Source organism: Chelmon rostratus, chromosome 7, assembly GCF_017976325.1.
Source record: "Chelmon rostratus isolate fCheRos1 chromosome 7, fCheRos1.pri, whole genome shotgun sequence".
NCBI lineage: Eukaryota > Metazoa > Chordata > Actinopteri > Chaetodontiformes > Chaetodontidae > Chelmon > Chelmon rostratus.
In genome coordinates, this window is record NC_055664.1 from 18,942,923 (window position 1) to 18,963,833 (window position 20,911).

General features: G+C 39.8%; 3 protein-coding genes across 3 annotated transcripts; 2 read left to right on the top strand and 1 right to left on the bottom strand.

The window, feature by feature from the left end:
* Positions 1 to 2,599: 2,599 nt before the first annotated feature.
* On the top strand, positions 2,600 to 5,804 carry LOC121609232 (extracellular calcium-sensing receptor-like). Its single transcript, XM_041940813.1, has 6 exons — positions 2,600 to 2,688; positions 2,801 to 3,083; positions 3,208 to 3,780; positions 4,133 to 4,255; positions 4,494 to 4,617; positions 4,906 to 5,804. The coding sequence occupies exons 1-6, from the start codon at positions 2,600 to 2,602 to the stop codon at positions 5,802 to 5,804; spliced, it is 2,091 nt and encodes a 696-aa protein (XP_041796747.1).
* A 2,351-nt stretch (positions 5,805 to 8,155) lies between these two features.
* Positions 8,156 to 12,936, bottom strand: LOC121608852 (extracellular calcium-sensing receptor-like). Its single transcript, XM_041940250.1, has 8 exons — positions 12,806 to 12,936; positions 12,315 to 12,663; positions 11,474 to 11,761; positions 10,400 to 10,951; positions 10,078 to 10,299; positions 9,251 to 9,374; positions 8,666 to 9,138; positions 8,156 to 8,578 (listed from the first exon to the last, which is right to left on the bottom strand). The coding sequence occupies exons 1-8, from the start codon at positions 12,814 to 12,816 to the stop codon at positions 8,156 to 8,158; spliced, it is 2,442 nt and encodes an 813-aa protein (XP_041796184.1). The 5' UTR covers positions 12,817 to 12,936.
* A 1,423-nt stretch (positions 12,937 to 14,359) lies between these two features.
* On the top strand, positions 14,360 to 20,312 carry LOC121609233 (extracellular calcium-sensing receptor-like). The gene is made up of 10 exons (XM_041940814.1): positions 14,360 to 14,372; positions 15,127 to 15,274; positions 15,951 to 16,239; positions 16,365 to 16,451; positions 16,806 to 16,997; positions 17,163 to 17,432; positions 17,493 to 17,696; positions 17,782 to 17,988; positions 19,173 to 19,296; positions 19,411 to 20,312. The coding sequence occupies exons 1-10, from the start codon at positions 14,360 to 14,362 to the stop codon at positions 20,310 to 20,312; spliced, it is 2,436 nt and encodes an 811-aa protein (XP_041796748.1).
* The last annotated feature ends 599 nt before the right edge of the window (positions 20,313 to 20,911 follow it).

Consider the following 20,911-nt stretch of genomic DNA (forward strand, 5'->3'; position numbering starts at 1 on the left):
GGAAGGTGTGCAGCCTACAGACACCAGTAGATGGGTTGCAAGGTTTTCTCTGGCGGCTGTGTTCCTGCTTGGAATCTACATGACAAGAGTAAAAATATCACCACACAGAGTCGGTCCTGCTCCTGGCACTAACTCCACAATGGTGATGTTTTTTACCATGACATGGCACCATTTTTCACCATCAGTCACCACCCATCAGCGCACTGAGTGGTCCCGGATAGCTGTTGGGATCTCTTTTGTTGTCTGCTTTTCTTGTGCTCTAGGTACAACAGTGCATGTTCTAATTGTCTGCAGTGCTACTCATACTGTCATAAAATTGTTTTGTACCACACAGCAGCAGTTTAGGGCTCTGCCTGTTACTGTTTTGTGTATCTGGTTAATCTCCAGCCCTCCTTTTCCAAATAAGAATGTAAAACACTGGTCTGAAGACCTGTGGCCTGTGTTAGGGCAGACTGAGCTACTGGCTACTTTGTACTGTGTGTTTGTCTCACTTCCCAGTTTGCTACAATCAGTCCTGACTAAATTACATTTTTTGAGTTTCCTCTTGAATGTGCAACTGATAACCTGTCTTCAAAATTCAAGGGTACCAACAAAGTATGTATTGGTTATTATGATCAACAGGCTAATCTAAAATAAAAAAAATAAATAAACGAAAAAAATAAAATAAACATTAAGTGTGCCATTGTGTATATCAAATCAAATATGATATGCAAATTTAGCAAATATATTAGAAAAAAGTCTACATTTTAATCTATAATGCTGTGTGTTCTTTCCTTTATTCCTACCTCCCAAGCATGCAGCTTTACAAACATAGTTTATTTAACATGAGTATTTTAGCTTGCAACATATTTATTTTAGTAGTGTTAATCAAACATCTGCATGCCCAAATAAAAGCGAGAAGCATTTAAAAATAAAATAAAAATAAAAGTTTCATTAGCTCTTCTACTATTTTACACAATTTCTGGCTTCAAGGAACAGTTGTACAGACCTGCATATTAAAGTTTTTTTTTCTTTATTGAAAATGTCTCCTGTGTTAATTTATGTTAATGTTGTATTATGACACAGTAATGTAAAGCTTTACAGTAAGCTTATGGGTGAATACAAAATGATGTATTGCGCATTAACTTTCAATAAATAATTAAATAATTGAGTGCAACCATTCCTAAAACTACATTAATTTGTTGTAATTTGTTGTCATTAATTAATTGTACATTAATTTATAATAGCGCACAAGTGACTTTAAATACATAGAAATAAATGTTAGGCCAAGTACAGAAAGAGCATTCCAGGTTCATTGGTAATTGGTTAATTGGTATCATGATTGGGTACGAAAGGGGCATCCTCGAAAGGCTCGGTCATTCACACGCGAGGAAGGGGTGAGGTTCAACATTTTGTGAAACATATGATTGCATAAAGGATATTGCAACACATCTTCATATTAAACAACTGAATGTTTCGATTGCCAATGACTCCGAAAACCACATCTTTGACTCTTGGAGAGTACCAGTGACAACATTGTGAAATAGAAAGACTGCAGAAAGTAGTACTTAAGTTACATAACATACTTCCATTACATCACGTACAGAACAGTAACTTACTTCTGTCTTTGAACCAATGGTCTTCTCCTAAACCTAAACCAATTACACCTATTGCCTAAACCTAACCAGCTGTTTTGCTGCCTATACCTAAGCAAACTGTAACTGCTGGGAGTCAATGGCAATCAATCTATTCAGTTGTTAAGGTATGAGGACGTTATGGGTAAAGTGAATGGATGGTTGTCTGTGCATGTGTAAACCAGGTTCTTTGAGAGGTGAGACTATGTCAGCACCCTGTGTATTACTGTGGCCACCGCAGGTGATGTGTCTGACAGGATATCCATGTTAGCTGCTGCCATGGGGGTCCATCCGCACACTTTGTGCGAACTGTCCTGGAATGGCACACGAGCTGTGTGAGAGCAGGAGGGCTTTACTCTCTTCATTTAGTGTGCATCTGTTTTATGTAAATTTTAGTCTCAGTTTTGGATATTATTAATGAAATATTACATGAATATATATTTAAAGACACATACACAGCTGCATAAATAGGCCATCTAGCATAAAAGGATAGGAAAAAACAATCCTACATTCTTTTTCTAGGTCATTTTTACTACTTCTCCAGTATTTACATACTTACAGTACATCTAATATAATGTACATCTCTATGAAGCTACTTATTTTATGAATTATAAAGATCAATGCATATTTCAGTATTTTGAAAAGTTAACTGTGACCAGTAGATTTCTGGCATTGGGGTCTGGTCGTGTTTGAGAGTTACATAATGTGTGATCACCTTTCCCTATTGTACTAATCTTACCCATCTAAGATCGCTCTGCCCTGTGGGAAATTAATCAACCTTTCATGAAGAGAGCACATCGACCTGCATCTGACACAGTTGTTATAAAGGCTGTGCCCTCATCGATTTTAAAAAATGCCTGGCAAACATGCAAGACCTGCAGAAAGTTATTACCTTACCTCTGTTTGTTCTCTACCTGAACACAGTTTGTGGCTGTGAGCTATTTGGTAGGTTTGGCATGCCAAGTATGTCCAAGCAGGGAGACATAATGATCGGGGGGATTTTCCCAGTTTGGAACAAAGAGATAACTAGTACTTCTACATTTAAGAGTGAGCCACCCAGAGTGAAGTGTGCAGGGTAAGTTTCAAGCCATCTGACTTTTATTTAAGTTCAAACTTTCATTGTATGTACATATATACCAGCAGCTTTTAAATCTTACAACCTCTTTCACTCAACTAAACCTTTTTAGATTTGACCTGCAACCCTTTCGGTGGACCCATGTGATGATTTTTGCAATTGAAGAAATCAACAAAGATCCTGCTCTACTACCAAACATATCTCTTGGCTATAGGATCCTTAACTCTTGTGCATCTCCTACAAATACACTGCGTGCTGCACTAACACTGGCTAGTAGACCGGAGGAGATAGAATTGACTGCACCTTGTCCTCCAGCTATATCTGCAGTCATAGCTGAGTCAGGATCATCTCAGTCTTTAGCTGTGGCCGGAGCTCTTGGACCATTTCAAGTGCCAGTAGTAAGAGATTAAAGGAGATGTTTGACTGCATTATTGTTTTGTTATATTCAGTGCTTTTGTGGTGCTTGTTTTGAGGCTTTTTGTTTATTTTTTAAAGATTTTTCTTGATTTATTTCTATAGGTAAGTTACTTCTCAACATGTGCCTGCCTGAGTGACAGAGCTAAATATCCGACGTTTTTTCGAACAATCCCCAGCGACTACTTCCAGGCAAAAGCTTTGGCAGCATTGGTCAAACGTTTTGGCTGGCAGTGGATTGGGGCCATACAGTCAGACAATGACTATGGGCGGAATGGGATCCTGGCTTTTACTGAAGAGGTCAGAAAGCTCGGGGTTTGTATTGCATTTGTCGGGACAATTCTACGTACGTACACTATGGATAAAATTCTGGAGGTTGTGGAAATGATCAAGCAGTCAACTGCCAAAGTCATCCTTGCTTTTGTTCCAGAGGGTGACTTTTACCCTTTGATGAAAGAGGTTGTGAGACAGAACATTACAGGAATTCAGTGGATTGCCAGTGAGGCCTGGATAACAGCAGCACGACCCTCCAAACCTGAAATCTACCAAGCTTTTGGTGGAGCCCTAGGATTTGTGGTGCAAAAGATGGCTATTCCGAACCTTAAACCATTTCTTACAGGTATTAATCCTTATTCTGATCTAAGTGCAGCATTTGTGAGGGACTTCTGGGAAATTATGGTGGGATGTAGACCTGTTTCACCTGGACACACCAGTACCGAGGCAACAATTGAAATATGCAAAGGCAATGAGACACTTATGAATTCCCAGGATGTGTTCTTCAATGTCACACAGCTCAGAGTGTCCTATAATGTGTATAAAGCAGTTTATGCCGTTGCACATGCGCTCCATCAGCTGGTTTTCTGCCATCCAGTTGGAGAAAAAACAGTGAGGCCATGTTTGAATATATCAGAAATTCATCCCAAACAGGTGAGAAACAGTACAAGTAAAATCTGCAATGTGTCCAAAGGTCTGCAAACAAACAATGAATATTTTAATAACATAAACACCATCTACCTATCCCTTTTCTCAGGTCACTGATCATCTACAAAGGGTCAATTTTAGGAATCAGTTTGGGGATAATATCTTTTTTGATGTCAATGGTGACCCTCCTGCTTCTTATGATGTTATTAACTGGCAGCTGATAGATGGGCAAGTGCAACATGTCACACTTGGTCATTTTGCTTCTGCTGCTAATGGTGATTATAAGCTCAGCATCCAGGAGGAAGAAATTGTGTGGAGGACAGGGAAAATGGTAATCATGAAGACATTTTTCTCATACAGTAAGCTTGGAGAGTTTGAACCATGTTTTCTTTTTAAACATAATGTCAACTTAATGTAGCTGTGCTATTGTTATATTTTAAAATGTTTAAATGTTGTTTTTTTTTTCTCAGGTTCCGACATCGGTGTGTGCTAATGTTTGTCCAGTAGGAACCAGGAAAGCTCAAATAAAGGGAAAACCACCCTGCTGTTTTGACTGTATCACATGTGCTGATGGAACGATAGCCAACTTGACAGGTATCAAAAGCACGTATTCCATAGTAAACAAACATTGACATATCAATATCAGAGCAATATGGTGATAATATCAATGTCATGTACTTAGTCTTTGCATGTATTTCATGTCTAAAATATTATTGTCAGTATTGCTTCCCAGTTTTCATGCTTTAAATTTCATTGTATTTTTTCCTCTTCTTTTCATTTTCTCAAAATGTCCATTCTAGTACATGTGATTTATGTAGTCAAATATCAAATATTTGCTGAAGGGGCAGACACTGAACTGATTCATTATGTTTATAGGTGCAGCTGACTGCACCCCCTGTCCACAGGAATACTGGTCTAATGACAGAAAAGATGAGTGTGTTCCTAGAACAATTGAATTCCTAACATATCACGAGCCGATGGGAATAGCTATCACAGTTGTATCCCTGCTGGGGGCCTCCCTGGCGCTGGCCACAATGATGATCTTTATCCGCTACAGAGAAACTCCCGTGATAAAAGCCAGCAACTCAGAGCTGAGCTGTTTCCTCTTGTTTTCTCTGTTTTTGTGTTTTCTCTGTCCCCTCACGTTCATCGGCAGACCCACAGTCTGGACGTGCATGCTGCGCCACACAGCTTTTGGTGTGACATTTGCACTTTGCATGTCCTGTGTCTTGGGAAAAACTATTGTTGTTGTTACAGCTTTCAAAGCCACAGTTCCGGGCAACAAAGTTGCAGGAAATTTTGGTCCTGCACAGCAAAGGATCATAGTTTGCTCCTGTACTTTGATTCAAATAATGATTTGTGTGTTGTGGCTCAAGTTAAACCCACCTTTCCCAGACATGGTTTTCAAATACAGCAATAAGAAGATCATTTTAGAATGTAACACAGGCTCTGAGGCTGCTTTCTATGCAGTTCTGGGGTACATAGGGGTCCTCGCAATAATATGTTTGGTCCTGGCATTTCTAGCAAGAAAGTTGCCTGATAACTTCAATGAGGCTAAATTTATCACTTTCAGCATGCTGATATTTTGCGCTGTCTGGATCACCTTTATCCCAGCGTACGTCAGCTCTCCTGGAAAGTTCACTGTAGCTGTGGAAATATTTGCAATTTTATCTTCAGCATTTGGCTTACTAATTAGCATTTTTGCTCCTAAATGTTACATAATATTGATCAAGCCAGAGACAAATACCAAGAAACATGTCATGGGAAGAAATTTGAATTAAAAAATGTGATTTCTTAATTTCAAAAGATGATGGCTCTGTTACTTATAACTTTAATGTAATGTACTTCAGAGATACAAGAGTATAGCCAGATTTTGTTGCATTTTATATCCTACAGATACAGACACTGCAATACAGAGTTTGCATCTGTAAATCTCATATTCAGTTACTGAAATGATTTATCCATCATATTACATTAAAGATACACAAGATGTAATGTATTGCATTGTAGGAGAAAAGCATTAATGGAAATGATTACTTGATATTGATTAATTAAAATGCCTTGTTTATTATTTCCTAATCCAAAAAAAATGTTTGTGTTTGTAATTGCTGTGAAAAGCAAAGTTGTAATTGTTAATTAGGCCGTTAACATAATTGTTATATGTGCAAAGAATATGAGTTGCTTACAGTAGTCTGTAATGAATTAAAATTAAATAGGCTATGCATTTAAAATAAAAACAAATAATTAATAATTTATCATTTAGTTCTATTAAGTACAAGAAGCCCATCATTATTTTGTATGGAATACATTTGTTGATTAAAAAAAAATATAATATATACATTTTTGAAGCTATTTTCCCATCATCCCTAATATTTTCACAGAGACTCTTCTGTCATCATATCGTTCAGTCATTTTTAGATGCAAATCACAATGATCAGTCTGCATGAAAAGATGAAAAAACTCTATCACTGTCTCAACATGTTTATTATTTTATTGTCATAATTTATAGTTGTTGATGTACTTTAAACTTTTAATCAAGATTTAATCAAAGTTATAGGCAAAATTGAAATAAAAAATTGAATTACATCTTCTCCCATCCATTCATTTTCTGCCACATATCTGGAGCCAGGTCCTGGTGGCTAAGCAAGTTACTCCAGATGTCCCACTCCTCAACAATGGTTCGGTTCACCCACATTTCTGTGGATGCTGCACCATTTGGCCTCTTCATCTAATACTCCATTTTGCCCTTGCTTGTAAAACAAGACCCAGAGATACTTGAAGTCTGTTGCTTGCAATCTGAACAGAACAATCCACCATTTTCCAGCAGAGAACCAGGGCCTCAGACTTGGCAGTGCTGACTCTCAGCCACACCACTTCACATTTGACGGCAGACCACCCCATTGTGTGCTGAAGGCCACAGTCTGATGAAGCCAACAGAACCACATCATCAGCAAAGTGTATAGAATGAATTCTGAACTCTGGTTCAGGTTTGACTTAGTGTCATGAATATGGACACAGTTATCATTTTGGTTATACAAGGGCTGGATGGCTTATAGCAAAGGCCTCAGTACTCCATACTCCCATAGTAACCTCTGCAGGACTCCCCAGGGGACATTAGCTTTATGTGAAAACTCCCATGACAGCTTTGAGAAAAGGAAATGGTTTTCTTCCTGGGGTGGTGTTCATTCTACTGAATGGGTGTGGTAACCATTGCAGCTGCCTTGAGCACCTGATCATTGCACCAGTGGTAGTGGCTGTCAGCCAAAGCTTTGTGGACAGCTGCTGAGGAGATGTTGACGGGACCAGCACACAGAGGGAAAGAAAGGGAGTTGAAGACCTTGTGGACAGCGGCCTGAACCAGACATCCCTACTTCACCCTCAGTGCTCACTTGTGTTTACCACATCTGTCTGCCAGCCTCCCCTGTCATCTGATCAAACTCACCACCAGATGGTAATCAGTTGACATCTCTGCTCCTGTCATCTTAGGCAATATGCTTCTGGGGGCCACCCAGAGACTCCTAGAATACTGGGTACTCTGAACTGCTGTTCTGTGCATAAGTACAGTCAGTGCCTTCAGTGACTTGCAGTCGCATAGAGGTTACCCTCTTGCTCTCTTGCAGGGAAAAGTTCAACACACAGCACACAGCCCTGGACTCATGAGTATCCCCACACTCGCCCAACATCTCACACTCAATAGGAAATGAGAGAGAGCAACCCCTCTGCTGTAGTTTGGTTCCAGATGCTGTGGCTTGCATTAAAATGAGTGCAACTATGTCTTGTCGTTATTGCTAAACCTCCTACTCTGGTTCCTTCCCTGCCAGAGACCCAGAATGCCAAAGGTCACTTCACCTTGGCTCCTGCCTTTGCCTGCAATGCAAATCCCTCAACTATGTTTTGATGGCAATTCTTCAAATTCTAAAGATTTTATCAGTACAGTTTTAACGAGGTAGTTGTAACATACTATCAATAGTCACATCATTAAAAAAAAGTGTTAAAGTGTTCCAGAAGGTGTTCTTTATTGTATTTACAGCATAAATCTTTAATAGTTCATATCACAACACACACATATTTCATTAAAATGTCTTTCTTGTGCATGGAAATTATTTTTCACATGTGTAATGTGCCATCATTTTCATCTTTGCATCATGTTTTTCTTGTTGTTTTTTTCTGGTTTCAGAATTATGACGTAGCACTTTGGAGCAAAAATGCAAAAAAGGAGACCTAAAGCTGAAGCTAAAATAGCAAAAATATGGACAGCCACTGTGTATTTCCCAGCTGTGCTCACATAAACTGGGATAAAAGTAATCCACACAGCAAAGAATATCAGCATGCTGAAGGTGATGAACTTTGCCTCATTAAAATTATCTGGCAGCTTCCTAGCTAAAAAAGCCATTAGGAAGCACATGCAGGCCAAGATGCCGATGTATCCAAGAACACACCAGAAGCCGATCTCTGAGCCAGTAACACACTCAATGATGATGGTAGCACTGTGGTAATCTCTGTTGTTGTTGGCATGAGGTGGGCTGGTGAGCAGCCAGATTAAACATATTATTACCTGAGTGGAGGGAAAAAAGGATATTGATTTTTAATTGACACAGTTGAAGAAATATTTATCTAGTTGACTTATGGAAAGTGGTTCTACCTGCACAGCTGCACTGACAAGCACACTGGCTCTCTGCTGGTTGGGTCCAAACCACTTCATGACCTTACTTCCTGGTAGCGTGGACCTAAAGGCCATTAGGACCACCACTGTCTTTGCCAGGAGGCATGAAAGGCAAAGGGCAAAACTGATCCCAAATGCTGGATACCTGATGCGGCAAAGCCAGTCTGAAGGCTCACCGATGAACAACAGGCCAACAAGGAAACAGACAGCAAGAAATACCAAGAGAAGGAAGCTCAACTCCATGTTGTTGGCCCGAACAAGTGGTGTGTCTTTGTATGTGAAGAATATGATGAGGATAGAGAGGGAAATACACGCCCCAAAGACAGATACAGCACACAGAACAATACCTAACAACTCCTGGAAAGACAGGAACTCAATAGTCTTTGGGATGCAGAGATCTCTGGCTTTATTAGGCCATGTGTCCTCTGAGCAGTGTGAGCACTCTAAAGAATCTGACAATGGAGAGAGAAAAGAACATTTTAGCTTGGAGACGCCAGATTCTGATTCACATAGGTCAGTTTATATTTGGGTAACACTGGAGATAAAAGACAGAACGCAACACACCAGTCTTATTGCTAATTTCTCCCTCAGCACAGGGGACACAATCAAAACAGCAGATGGGTTCCCCCTTTCTCCTGGCGATGCGGGAACCTGGAGGACAACTGTCGCTGCATACAGACCGGGAAGCCTGAGAGGCAGAATTCAGCCACTCAGAAAGACACTGATTTAAACCAATATTCACCAGCATCTCTGCTTTGTTGTGCAATACTTGTGTCTGATAACTCTATTTCAGACTGAAAGGTGAATCTATGCAAACCAAAATCAGCGTGAAATATAAAAGCAGTGTTAAAACTTAAAATGAATAGAATTCTTTGAACTACAAATTAGTGTGTTAAATAATTAACAGAATAAGGAGGGAATAATGGTGTGACAATCCTGTAATTATTATCAGACAAAGAGTGACTTTTTTTTAATTCTAGATGATCAACAAAGAACCGATGCTCCTGCCTTTGTCAGATGTAACACCATTGTTAAGCAACAATTCCCAATAATATAATTTTAAAAAAGACATGCATATATATTTTTTTGTTGTGAACATGATTGCATGATTGATTTTGTAACTGTGAGACAATTTTGTAATTTTCCAAAAATTAATTGTTATCAGAGTGTTGGGTTATTAATTGGGTTTAAGTTTGCAAAATCCATATACAAGTAAGAATAATATATAATATGTAAGAATATTAGATATGAAGGTGATATTTTATTCTGCTTTATTAAAAATGAATTATATTGCATACTAAGAAGAACAAATTAGCTGAGGTGTTGATCAACAGTACATACAACAGCCGAAGAGGTGAACATGGTCTCAGACCTGTTTGCAGAGAACACACCTGCTTTCCAACAGGCCACTGAATCACTGAGTCATTTATGACCAGGCTGCGTCCAGTAGACGAGGAGGCGTCATAGAAACCTACTTTTACCAAATGTAGTGAGCCATCAGGCCTCCTTTGCCAGTTCAAGAGATCGTAATAAGCAATAGGGTCACCGTTTTCATCAAAGTTGACTTTTTCCCCCAGTGCAGAAAAATTAGCTTGCTTCATGTAGTGGATTAGCTGAGGGAGGCATAAAAAAAGTTACCCAAACACAAACTATGGTGGACTTGACTTCTTTCTCACTGTTTTATTATAATATTCAATTTAGAGTTAATCTCACCTGCCAACATTTAAAATTCTTTGGGTTTGCACAGGTGCCATTAAGGAACGGGCCCTGTCCAACTATGCAGTTACTCATATCTTGCAAGGCATGGGCCACCAGATACACAGCTTTGTAGACATTATAGGACACTCTTAGCTGTGTCACATCAGAAAAAGGAGAGTAAACTTCACTTAAATCCTCCGTCCCTTTACATGGCAATCTGTCGAAGTAGTTGTCGACCCCATGGGAGTGGTTGTTCAGTGACCCGTTAAGTCGACAGTTAAACAGCTCTTCCCAAAATTCTGCTAAGAAAGCTGACTGATAAATATAGGATGGTCTGAGACGAGTGAGGTGTTGTTTCAGCCCTGGAATCACATCAGCTCTCTGGATTGCAAATCCCAGCGTTCCTGTGAGAAGATCTCCAAACTTTTCCCAGAGTGATCTGGCAGTGGTCCAAGCCTCACTAGCGATCCACTGCAGACCAGTAATATTCCGACGTTGGGTCTCTCTCAGAATGCCCTGCATCTCTGACTCACCGGAGAAGTTAATGATGACCTTTGACGACGCCATCTGAACAGTGAAAATGTAGATATCATTAATATGTAATGCAATGTCAACTATTGAACACTTTTTAACATGATATTATTCTAAGACAGTAACATTACAACTGGACCTCAATCAAAGCTAAGGCAGCCATGACAGTGTTTCTGAGACAACAATTAATTTTAGGTGACTAAAACTCTATTTCAGTCTTAAAGTATTTTTGTGCTTATTGCTACTGCCTGAACACTCAATCAATACTCAGTACTTCAATCAATGAAACAAACTAGAATTTTCAGGATTGGTGCAGTCAATATTAAAACATTTAGGTCACATTTCTAATTATTTTGCTAGACTTATGAAAGACATGTGTGTATAAATGTATATAAATTCATGACCTTCACACCTGGTTGAAGGACGCCAGGTTTAATTGTTGCCCTAACTATGCCATATCTCCTTGACTATACAGTATAAAGAAAGGTTCACTATAGTGTTCATGTTATTTTGTCTACTCCCTGTATGTATGAAAAATTTGTATTGACCCATAGGTACCTGGATAACATCCAGAAGCTCATCTAGAGCCTGCTGACTCAGGACTACGGGGTAGAAGTGAGTGTAGGCAGCACAGACATCGTACTGCACTGACTCTTGCAGGAAGAGCTGGATGGCAAAGCGAGCATAATCAGATTCGACCCCAATGACTCCCACCCAGGTCCAGCCAAAATAGTTAACCAGCCGGACCAGGGCTCTGACCTGGAAAGCGTCACTAGGCATGGTACGCATGAATGTGGGGAACTCCCTTTGGTTGCTCAGACAGCTGCAGGATGCAAAATAGCTCACCTGGTATTATAGCAAACAATAGTTACCCTGTTGCACACTTTGGCTCACTGAAAAAGCTGTTGACAAGCATCAAATTTCACCAAACAATACCATCGTCTTTACAAGCATTCAGTTACCTGGAATTTTCCCAACACTTGAAATGAAAAAGGGGAGTTTGGAGTCCTGTGACTTAACTACTTGACGTAAAACTGGAAGATAATTAATACTGATTTTAAAATAAGGACATCTGAAATGATGAAATGAAAAAAAAAAATTGTCAAGTGAAAAAATGAAATGTGTAAATGTGATTTTGAATTTTTCAAACAAATTGATGGATTAAGTGTCTCTCTGTGGTTTGAAAAAAAAAATACTTGCTAAATCCTAGTGCAAAATAAATGATTTTAAACAAACCTGAAATGGGGCCATGCTTTTTCTTTTCACAGGAAAGTGTGTGGCAATCGTATGACATTTCATTAAGATAAAGAAAATGTACAAGACTGTTTTAACAAGGCAAAAACACATATATTATTAATATTATCATAACAAAAGTGCACAGACCGTCAGGCAGTCTCACCAGGGGGATATGGAAAGAACCCAGGCTTCTCAACAAAGCCATGGACACCCCAGAGGCAGCATCTCCTATGATTACTGGGGACACAGACCTTTGTACAGCAGCACAACCTAAATTAGAGCCAAGGTTACTTTTTGGACCTTTGTCTTTTTTTCCACTCTCGGCTCTGGAACCTCTCTCTGGCTGGCCGTTCACCAGCAGCAAAGAAGCTGTCAGAGACACAGGTATGTCATCACAACTATCACGGATGTGGAAACCCAGCTTGAGCTGTGGCAGAAGGTCACTGCGCTGGTTGATCTCTTTGATTGCAAAAGTCATGGTTTGCATCCAGCGCAAGGCACGAGCGCTGAAACTGTGCAGAAGTGAAAAGCAGTTTGTCACACAGCACAAAAACAAACCAGTATTGAAATACCCTAGACACAAATCCAATAAAATGAACATGATGCACATCACACAAGCCAGCAAATATCAAATACATTCAAATATTCACTTACTATTTATACATATTAGGTGTTGGTTTTGTTTTGTAAGTAGGAAGAGAAGATACAGGGCTGTAGTGTAGAGGGAATAAGCCCCCTATAACAACATCTCCATCTTCATACAAACTGTTTTTTTCCTCTTCCCCCAAGAAAACACAGTTATCCAGAGCAGTAGGTACACCAGGTTTGCCCCCAATGAGAGAAATAAACATGAAAAGCTTTACTGCTGATATCGCCATCCCCGGCTCTGATGCAGTAATGTTCGATATAGATGTTCGAGATTTTAATGGCTGAATATAATAGTAGCTTCTCTTTCTGGTCACATATAAAGGATTATGATATTTCAGGACACAACTGATTTATATACAGTTGTTAGCACACATTAAGATGAGGGGACCGCCCAGCTACAATAGCTATGACATCATTAAAGGTAACAGCGTGTGATCCTGGGGTAGTGTGACCATATATTATCCAAAATGAAAAAAAAGTATATTCATTATCAGCTCCTCAGTTATTGAAAAATACATTGTTGATTACTGACACATGATTTATTGTTTTTGTTCTTTGATTTGTTTTATCAGTTCTTGTTCGTGTTGTCCTCAGAGCTGCTGACTCTTTCCACTGTAGTTCCACTGATGGAGTTGAGTGCCTGTCCTTCCTGTCTCTTCTTGTCGTCCGGGCTTTTTGTACTCCCTTAGCCTGGAATGTGCCATTAAAACGTGCGTAGAAGATGTTCAGTTTATTATTATCTTTTCACACATTATCTCAGCATTGCTGGTTTTCCTCTTGCAGTCTTTTATAGATCTTAGTCTGGACCACATGTCCTAGGGTTGGAGCCCTGGCAGTTGAACTCCACTTTGTTGCTGTATTGTAAGCATTGCTGATAGCTCTTGGAAGCATATACCTGGATTGACTGTATTCATCCAAGTTGTAAGTGTCAGTCCATGCTTGAAGACTGGCACGTACTAGCCCAGGGTTTCGGAATGTCCATACAGTAATCGTCAGTGCATTGTCATTGTTAAATTTGCAGATGTAGCCAAGGATCACTGCACAAGTGTCATTGTTGCTGTCCTGGAACACATACCACTCTGTAGTGCTACAGCAGTGACATAGGACAGAGTCTGACTATTTGGACGAGGTGAGTGGTCTGCGTTATTGGCTTGTCTTGACAGAGTTTCTGCTTACAGTGGTGGTCTGATTTGCTGAGGGGGGAATGAAGTGGAACGAAGGAGGACATTATATCCTTCATGGAGGTGAGCGTTAACATGGTCGAGAGTGTTACAACAATACGGAAAATATGCTGGTTATATCGAGGCAGGACTTTTCTCAGGTTGGCATTATTAAAATAGCAGTAAAAGCAGTAGTGTTAGTTAGTGTTGGCGTGTGGTGGAATGTACACTGCTCTGAGAATGACCAATGTAAACTTCGAGATATAGGACACTGTCCAATCGTAAGGTGTTCTGCATGAGTTAAATAGCCCTTAATTATCTCAACGTCTGAGCACCACTGGCTGATGATCATGAGGCAGACACCACCCACCTTTCTCTACCCTGATTGTATTGTCAGGTAATGGTGGTGAATGGTGAGCCCCTCAGGAACAATGGCCGAGTCTGGGATCAAGGGTCGAGCCAAGTCTCAGTGGAAACCATAACATTACAGTTCTCTGAACCTCTGTATAGTCATTCATGTTTTGGCAGTGCTGAAAGCCCAATACACAATCACAGTTGTTCTGCATGTAAAAGGGAAGAAAGTAGACTGGAACCCCCAAAAAGAAGCTTTGGATTGCAGTTACATGGCCCGCGTCAACAGCTGTGTTGTATTCTATCTAAAGCAGAGGTGTAATTCTACTGTCAGACATATGCAATATTATTTGAAACATATGTACAACACAATACATTTAACAGTGTCACAAACTACAGCCTCCAAAAAGTTTTATCCAGAACAGAACAATATAATACTCACAAAGGTATTTATTTCATTATATTTAACTAGGTGTACTTAATAAACTGGCAAGAAAAATGGCGTTTACATTTTTCTTACTACATCCTATGTCTGGTATCATTGTCCTGTGACATCATTTCATTTAATCTGTATAAACTCACTTCAATAAATAAGGAAGTGCTGATGTCCAATCAAGTGTCACTCTGTCATTAAAAAGATGCAAAATGAGAAGATCATGTACTATATATAGCTTGTCTAATTCCCTGCTCTCTCTCTCTTTTTGGAGCTCTCGAACAATATGCCTCTACCTGTCTTATTTCCCTTCCTTTATTCTGTCTGTGTCCTCACTTTAACTAACCCAATTTCCAGCTTCATCTCTCCACTTCCATCTGTAGCCAGAGAGTGTATGCTTCAAAACAGCTTTCAGCCAGCCTTTGTGGCCAAAGGTGACTATGTTATAGGGGGGATCTTCCCCTTTCACTATAACCAGGAGATGCCAGACCTCAACTGCACCTACAGACCAATGCCAGTGAAGTGTAATGGGTGAGTTCAATACATCTTTGTTTGAGTCCAATCAATAGGCAACAATCATGATGTGAAACTTCTTTTCTAATAAATGGAGTATGCAGCATGTATTAACATATATTGCCAACATTATACATTGCATGTATATGCAATACAGCAATTTTAATTTAGCCTGACATGTAAGATCACTTCATTGCTTGAATAATAGCTTGCACTAACTTGCACTTTTAGTGTAAATTAGAGATTTTGAGAATTCGAGAATGTTCCAGAGCCTCACAAAAAGAAACGGTAATGCTCTATTTTATGGGTGTGTGATTTCTTAATAATTTCCAGGAAATTTCCTGCTCAACAGTTTGTTACAGAAGCAACTAATTTGAACTGATATTTGGAAGCGTACAAGTTTAACAATGCATATATTTTTCATAAAATTAGTTGTGAAGTATATGGGTCTTTCAAGATAACATCTTGGAAATTATTAGGAAATTTGTAAATTATATACCAGTAAAATAAAGCATTACCAAAGACAAATCCTGAAGAAAAAGGGATGAGAAAATATGGACAAAGCAAAAAGAGACTGCTCAGCAACTAAATTACAACAAAGATGCAACTTAAACTATATTCTGATCAAAACATAGAGTTGACCTTTTCTCCATGCTTGCTGTCTGCATGTGTGCATTTCTGTGTGTGACTACAGCTTTGATCCCCGGGCTTTCCGCTGGGCTCAGACTATGAGGCTGGCAGTGGAGGAGATAAACCAGAGGACAGAGCTATTGCCCAATTACACCCTTGGGTACAAAATCTTTGATTCATGTGCATATCCACTGACTGGCCAGAGGGCTGCTCTGGCTGTGTTGAACGGGCAGAGTGAGGATGACACTGTCATGTGCAGTGGTGCCTCTCCACTCCTTGCTGTGATTGGGGAATCTGGTTCTGCTCAGTCTATCGTGGTGTCCAGAATCCTGCAGCCGTTCAGAATCCCAATGGTAAAAAAAAAAAAAAAAAAAAAAAAAAAAAAAAACCTTTTAAAATCTGTAATGCACAAAAACATTTATGTTTCCCTATTATCTGTTTCACCTGTACTGTACTCTCATTTTCCTTCTTCACACAGATTAGTTACTTTTCATCATGTGCATGTCTCTCTGACAGAAGAAAATATCCTACCTTCTTCAGAGTGATCCCAAATGATGACTATCAGGTGAAAGTTTGGCCAAAAACTAAGAGGGGTTTGATAACCTTTTAGTACCATAGCATGACGAAGATCTTTTGAAAATTGTATATACAGTATATATCTGTGTTGTCTAACATTATCGAGTGAAAAACAGTGTAAAAAAAGTTTGAAGGCGTAGATTGTGAAATCTTCTCAAACAACAAAGTAGGTAATCGTCAGTATTTTTAAATTCAGAATCTTCTCACTAAATATGTCATATATTACCTTGCAGTGCTATGCAAAATGAAGAGCAGAGAATATGTAAATGATGGTCAGAATTTTTCCTTTTATTTAAACTGTGTTGTCAGACCAAGTGAGTTGGCATTCTTCTGTTGAAAACAGGTGAAGGCCATTGCTCAGCTGCTGGTGCGCTTCAACTGGACCTGGGTGGGGCTGGTGCGAGGGGACCATGAATATGGACGCTTTGCTGTGCAAGGTTTACTGAGAGAATTACAGGGTACAAGAGTGTGTGTAGCATACCAAGAAATGATCCCTCTACTCTACAATCGCCAGAGGGCAATGGAGATCATCCAGGTAGATAGAGAGTAGATTTATAGATCTATGTCACATAAAGATCCTTTTAGAGTAGGTGCTGATTACTTCCTTCAAGCATGCTTAACATCCCTTAATTTTAACGTTTTTTTTTTTTTTTGCTTTCTCTTCCCTGTGAAACTTTTCATAATCTTCCTCTCTGTGAAGGTGATGCGTAGCTCTTTGGCCAAAGTGGTTGTAGTATTTTCAGCTGAGGGGGAGATGACACCTTTCTTGAGAGACTACATGATGCAGAACATTACTGGAATCCAATGGGTGGCCAGTGAGGCCTGGGTCACAGCATCTGTCTTCACAGGGAGCGAGTATTACCCTTACATGGGGGGCACCATAGGGTTTGGCATCAGAAGAGGACATATATCCAGACTCAGTGACTACCTGCAGACAGTAAACCCGCAGATGTATCCCAATAATGTTTTGGTAAAGGAGCTGTGGGAGGCTCTGTATGGGTGCAGCCCTTCTCTGTCCTCTGGCTCCCAGTTGCCTCCCTGCTCGGGGCAGGAGTCCCTTTTGGAGCAACATTCAGCCTACATGAACACATCCAGCCCCAGAGTGGCGTATAACGTCTATAAGGCTGTATACGCGATTGCTCATTCCCTCCACAACCTTCTTCTCTGTCAACCAGGCAGTGGGCCTTTCCAAAACAACTCATGTGCTCAAAGCAACAATATAGAGCCCTGGCAGGTATAATCTAGTATTCTTGCTGCTACAGTATTACATTGAAAATCTTGTTTGAAAGAGTATTTCATATTATCTTTTGCTTTTCAAGCTCCAATACTACCTACAGGAAGTTACTTTTAACATTGCCGGAGAGGAGGTGAACTTTGACCTGAAGGGTGACTCAATACCATATTATGATATCATCAACTGGCAAAGAGGCACAAGCGGAAACACTGAGTTTGTCACCGTGGGGTTGTTTGATGGGACCAAGCCTGCCGGCGAAGAGCTGGTGATCCAGGAGGACAGGATAATATGGGCTGGGCATCAGAGTGAGGCAAGCTGCTCACACTGTGTTTTTACCTTCATCAGATGCCAACTGTTGAAGTTCTGTAGGTTGAGGTGGAGGTAAGTCAGGTGGGCAGAACAAGCTGGACCTGAGTTTGTTTGCATTCAGACAGTGAACAGTAGAGAGTCAAGAGAAAATCAAATCCTGCTTTTGAAACACAAGCATAAATAAATTAACTTTCTGAAACAAATACAAGTAGTCATTTTATTACATTTCCATTTTACATTCATATTTATACATATTGAATTGAACTACACATCTTTAAAAGCTTTTAAAAGTGCATTGTGCAAATTACAGCAAAGCCTCCCCACCTAATAGTTTAGAAAAAAAATGTTAATTGTAAACAAACAATTATTTACACCATGATTATTAAGCAGGAATTGCTTAATAAATGCTGAAATTTATTGTTTTGTCAATATAATGTCAGGCAATAGACACAAAATCACAATAATCTAGAGTGGTGACTGCAAATTGCTTGCGATGTCCAACAACAGTACAAAATGCAGACACATTTAATTCACAATGTTCAACAGCAATCTGTTCTCACTCCCAGTGCGTCAAATGAAAAACTATAAAGCATGAGAGAAGTGCAGTTTTTGGGGTGGTGGATGGGTAAAGTAAAGGACTTTCACCCAAGAGAACGGGGTTCATGTCACATGTGAAACCAAAAGTGAAGGTTGATTTCTTTTGTAAGTGAAGAAATGTACGTAATTTAATGTATGTATGTAAATAACAAAACGAAACGAAACTAATGTACATGTTTCAAGCTTTTAAGCCAAACCACGATCTTAACTGAAACTTAACCAGGTAGTTTTGGCTTCACAATGTTTGTTATTATGTATAACATTAACATTACATATTATTGCTAATTTGACCGAAGAGGTTGCATATTGAAAAATAATCTAAGAGACACCCAGCGCCTTAAAAAGTGCCAAGCAAACATATGTGATGAATTGGGAGTGAGAATGTGTTTTCAACAGAGAAAAACATAATGTCCTCATATTTGAGGAGCTGTTTAATGACTTATTTATCTGTTTAACTATAAAGTAAGTAATTATCACAAAGGTCTTTGTTAGACATTGGACTAATCAAGCAAGTGACCTATAATTTCAGCACACTCACTGCAGAGCTGAAAGCCATTGTCTGCTCCCCAGGTGCCGGTGTCTGTGTGCAGTGCCAGCTGTCTTCCAGGGTCTCGGAAGGCTGCCCGTCGTGGGGAGCCTGTTTGCTGCTTTGATTGTGCACCATGTGACAGTGGCAAAATTAGCAATCAGACAAGTGAGTTTGAAACCAAGTCATAAAAATCACAACAGTTCATATTTTATGTATTTTGTTATGATCAGGTTGAACATTTAAAATGAGCTTCTCTTCTTTTGTTCCTCTTGCCTTTAGATTCAATAGAGTGCACATTCTGTCCTGAGGACTTCTGGTCAAACAAGGACAGAACAGCCTGCATCCCCAAGAAGGTGGAGTTCTTGGCCTATGATTCCTTGGGTATAGCCCTGACAGTGACCTCTGTGGTGGGTGCCTGCCTCACTCTAGCTGTCTTTGCAGTCTTTTTCTATCATAGAAGCACAGCCATCGTCCGCGTGAATAACTCTGAACTCAGCTTCTTCATCCTGTTCGCACTGACTCTGTGTTTCCTGTGTTCGCTGGTGTTCATTGGAGAGCCAACATTTTGGTCCTGCATGCTGCGCCACACTGCCTTTAGCATCACATTTTCATTGTGCCTCTCTTGTATCTTGGGGAAGACTCTAGTTGTTTTGGCAGCCTTCACTGCCACCCGGCCAGGGGACAACATGATGAAATGGCTGGGGCCCAGGCAGCAGAGGGTCATCATCTTCAGTTGCACTCTGGTTCAGGTGGTTATCTGCGCTGCCTGGCTCATTGATGCCCCCCCTTTTCCATCACGAAATACACAGTATGAACGCTCAAAGATCATACTGGAGTGTAGTGTGGGCTCTAGCCTGGCATTCTGGTGTGTTCTGGGATATATTGGTCTTCAGGCCTGTCTGTGCTTTGCTCTGGCCTTTTTGGCTCGTAAGTTGCCGGGAAACTTCAATGAAGCAAAGTTCATCACTTTTAGCATGCTGATCTTCTGTGCTGTATGGCTGGCATTTATCCCTGCTTATATCAGCTCTCCTGGAAATTATGCAGATGCTGTGGAGTCATTTGCCATTCTGGCGTCCAGCTTTGGCTTGTTGTTCTGCCTGTTTGCTCCAAAGTGTTACATAATTTTACTGAAGCCAGAAAAAAATACAAAGCAGCACCTAATGGGAAAAGAAAAGAAGTAGCATGACATAAATTAACATTTTATGTTCAATGTTCAATGTTAATAAAAATTACTTTTCCAGTTTATGGTTTGTTTCACAATTGCATAGACATGGCGGTGATAGTTGGAGGCAACTAAAATCGCAGCCTGCCGATTTCACACACTGTACAAGTAAATCAATAAATATAATTACAAGAAGCATAAAATAAGTTTTGGGTTGATTCAAGTCAGTGGGTTCAGAAATACACACACTAGACAAGAATGTTCATCATAAGTAGTTAGTTATTGATTAAACCATCCCAAAAAGGCTGTGACTTTCACAAAAAAACTGCGTGCTAATGTTTTATAACATGGTCATGCACACACACACACACGCACACACACACAAACACACACAGGCACCTACGGCAGACGTCACAGTCAGGGCTATACCCATGAGTTATGCATGAGTGACACTGAAATGAAACTGAATGTGTCATTTTTACCTCAGTTTAGATATGAATGAAGCATGAATTAATTATTTTTATTAAGAACTTCAACAAAAAATATCTTCTGTATTGTTGGATTATTTATTTGATCATTTGATACCAGAGTGCAGAATAAGGTAGCCAGGTCTCAACA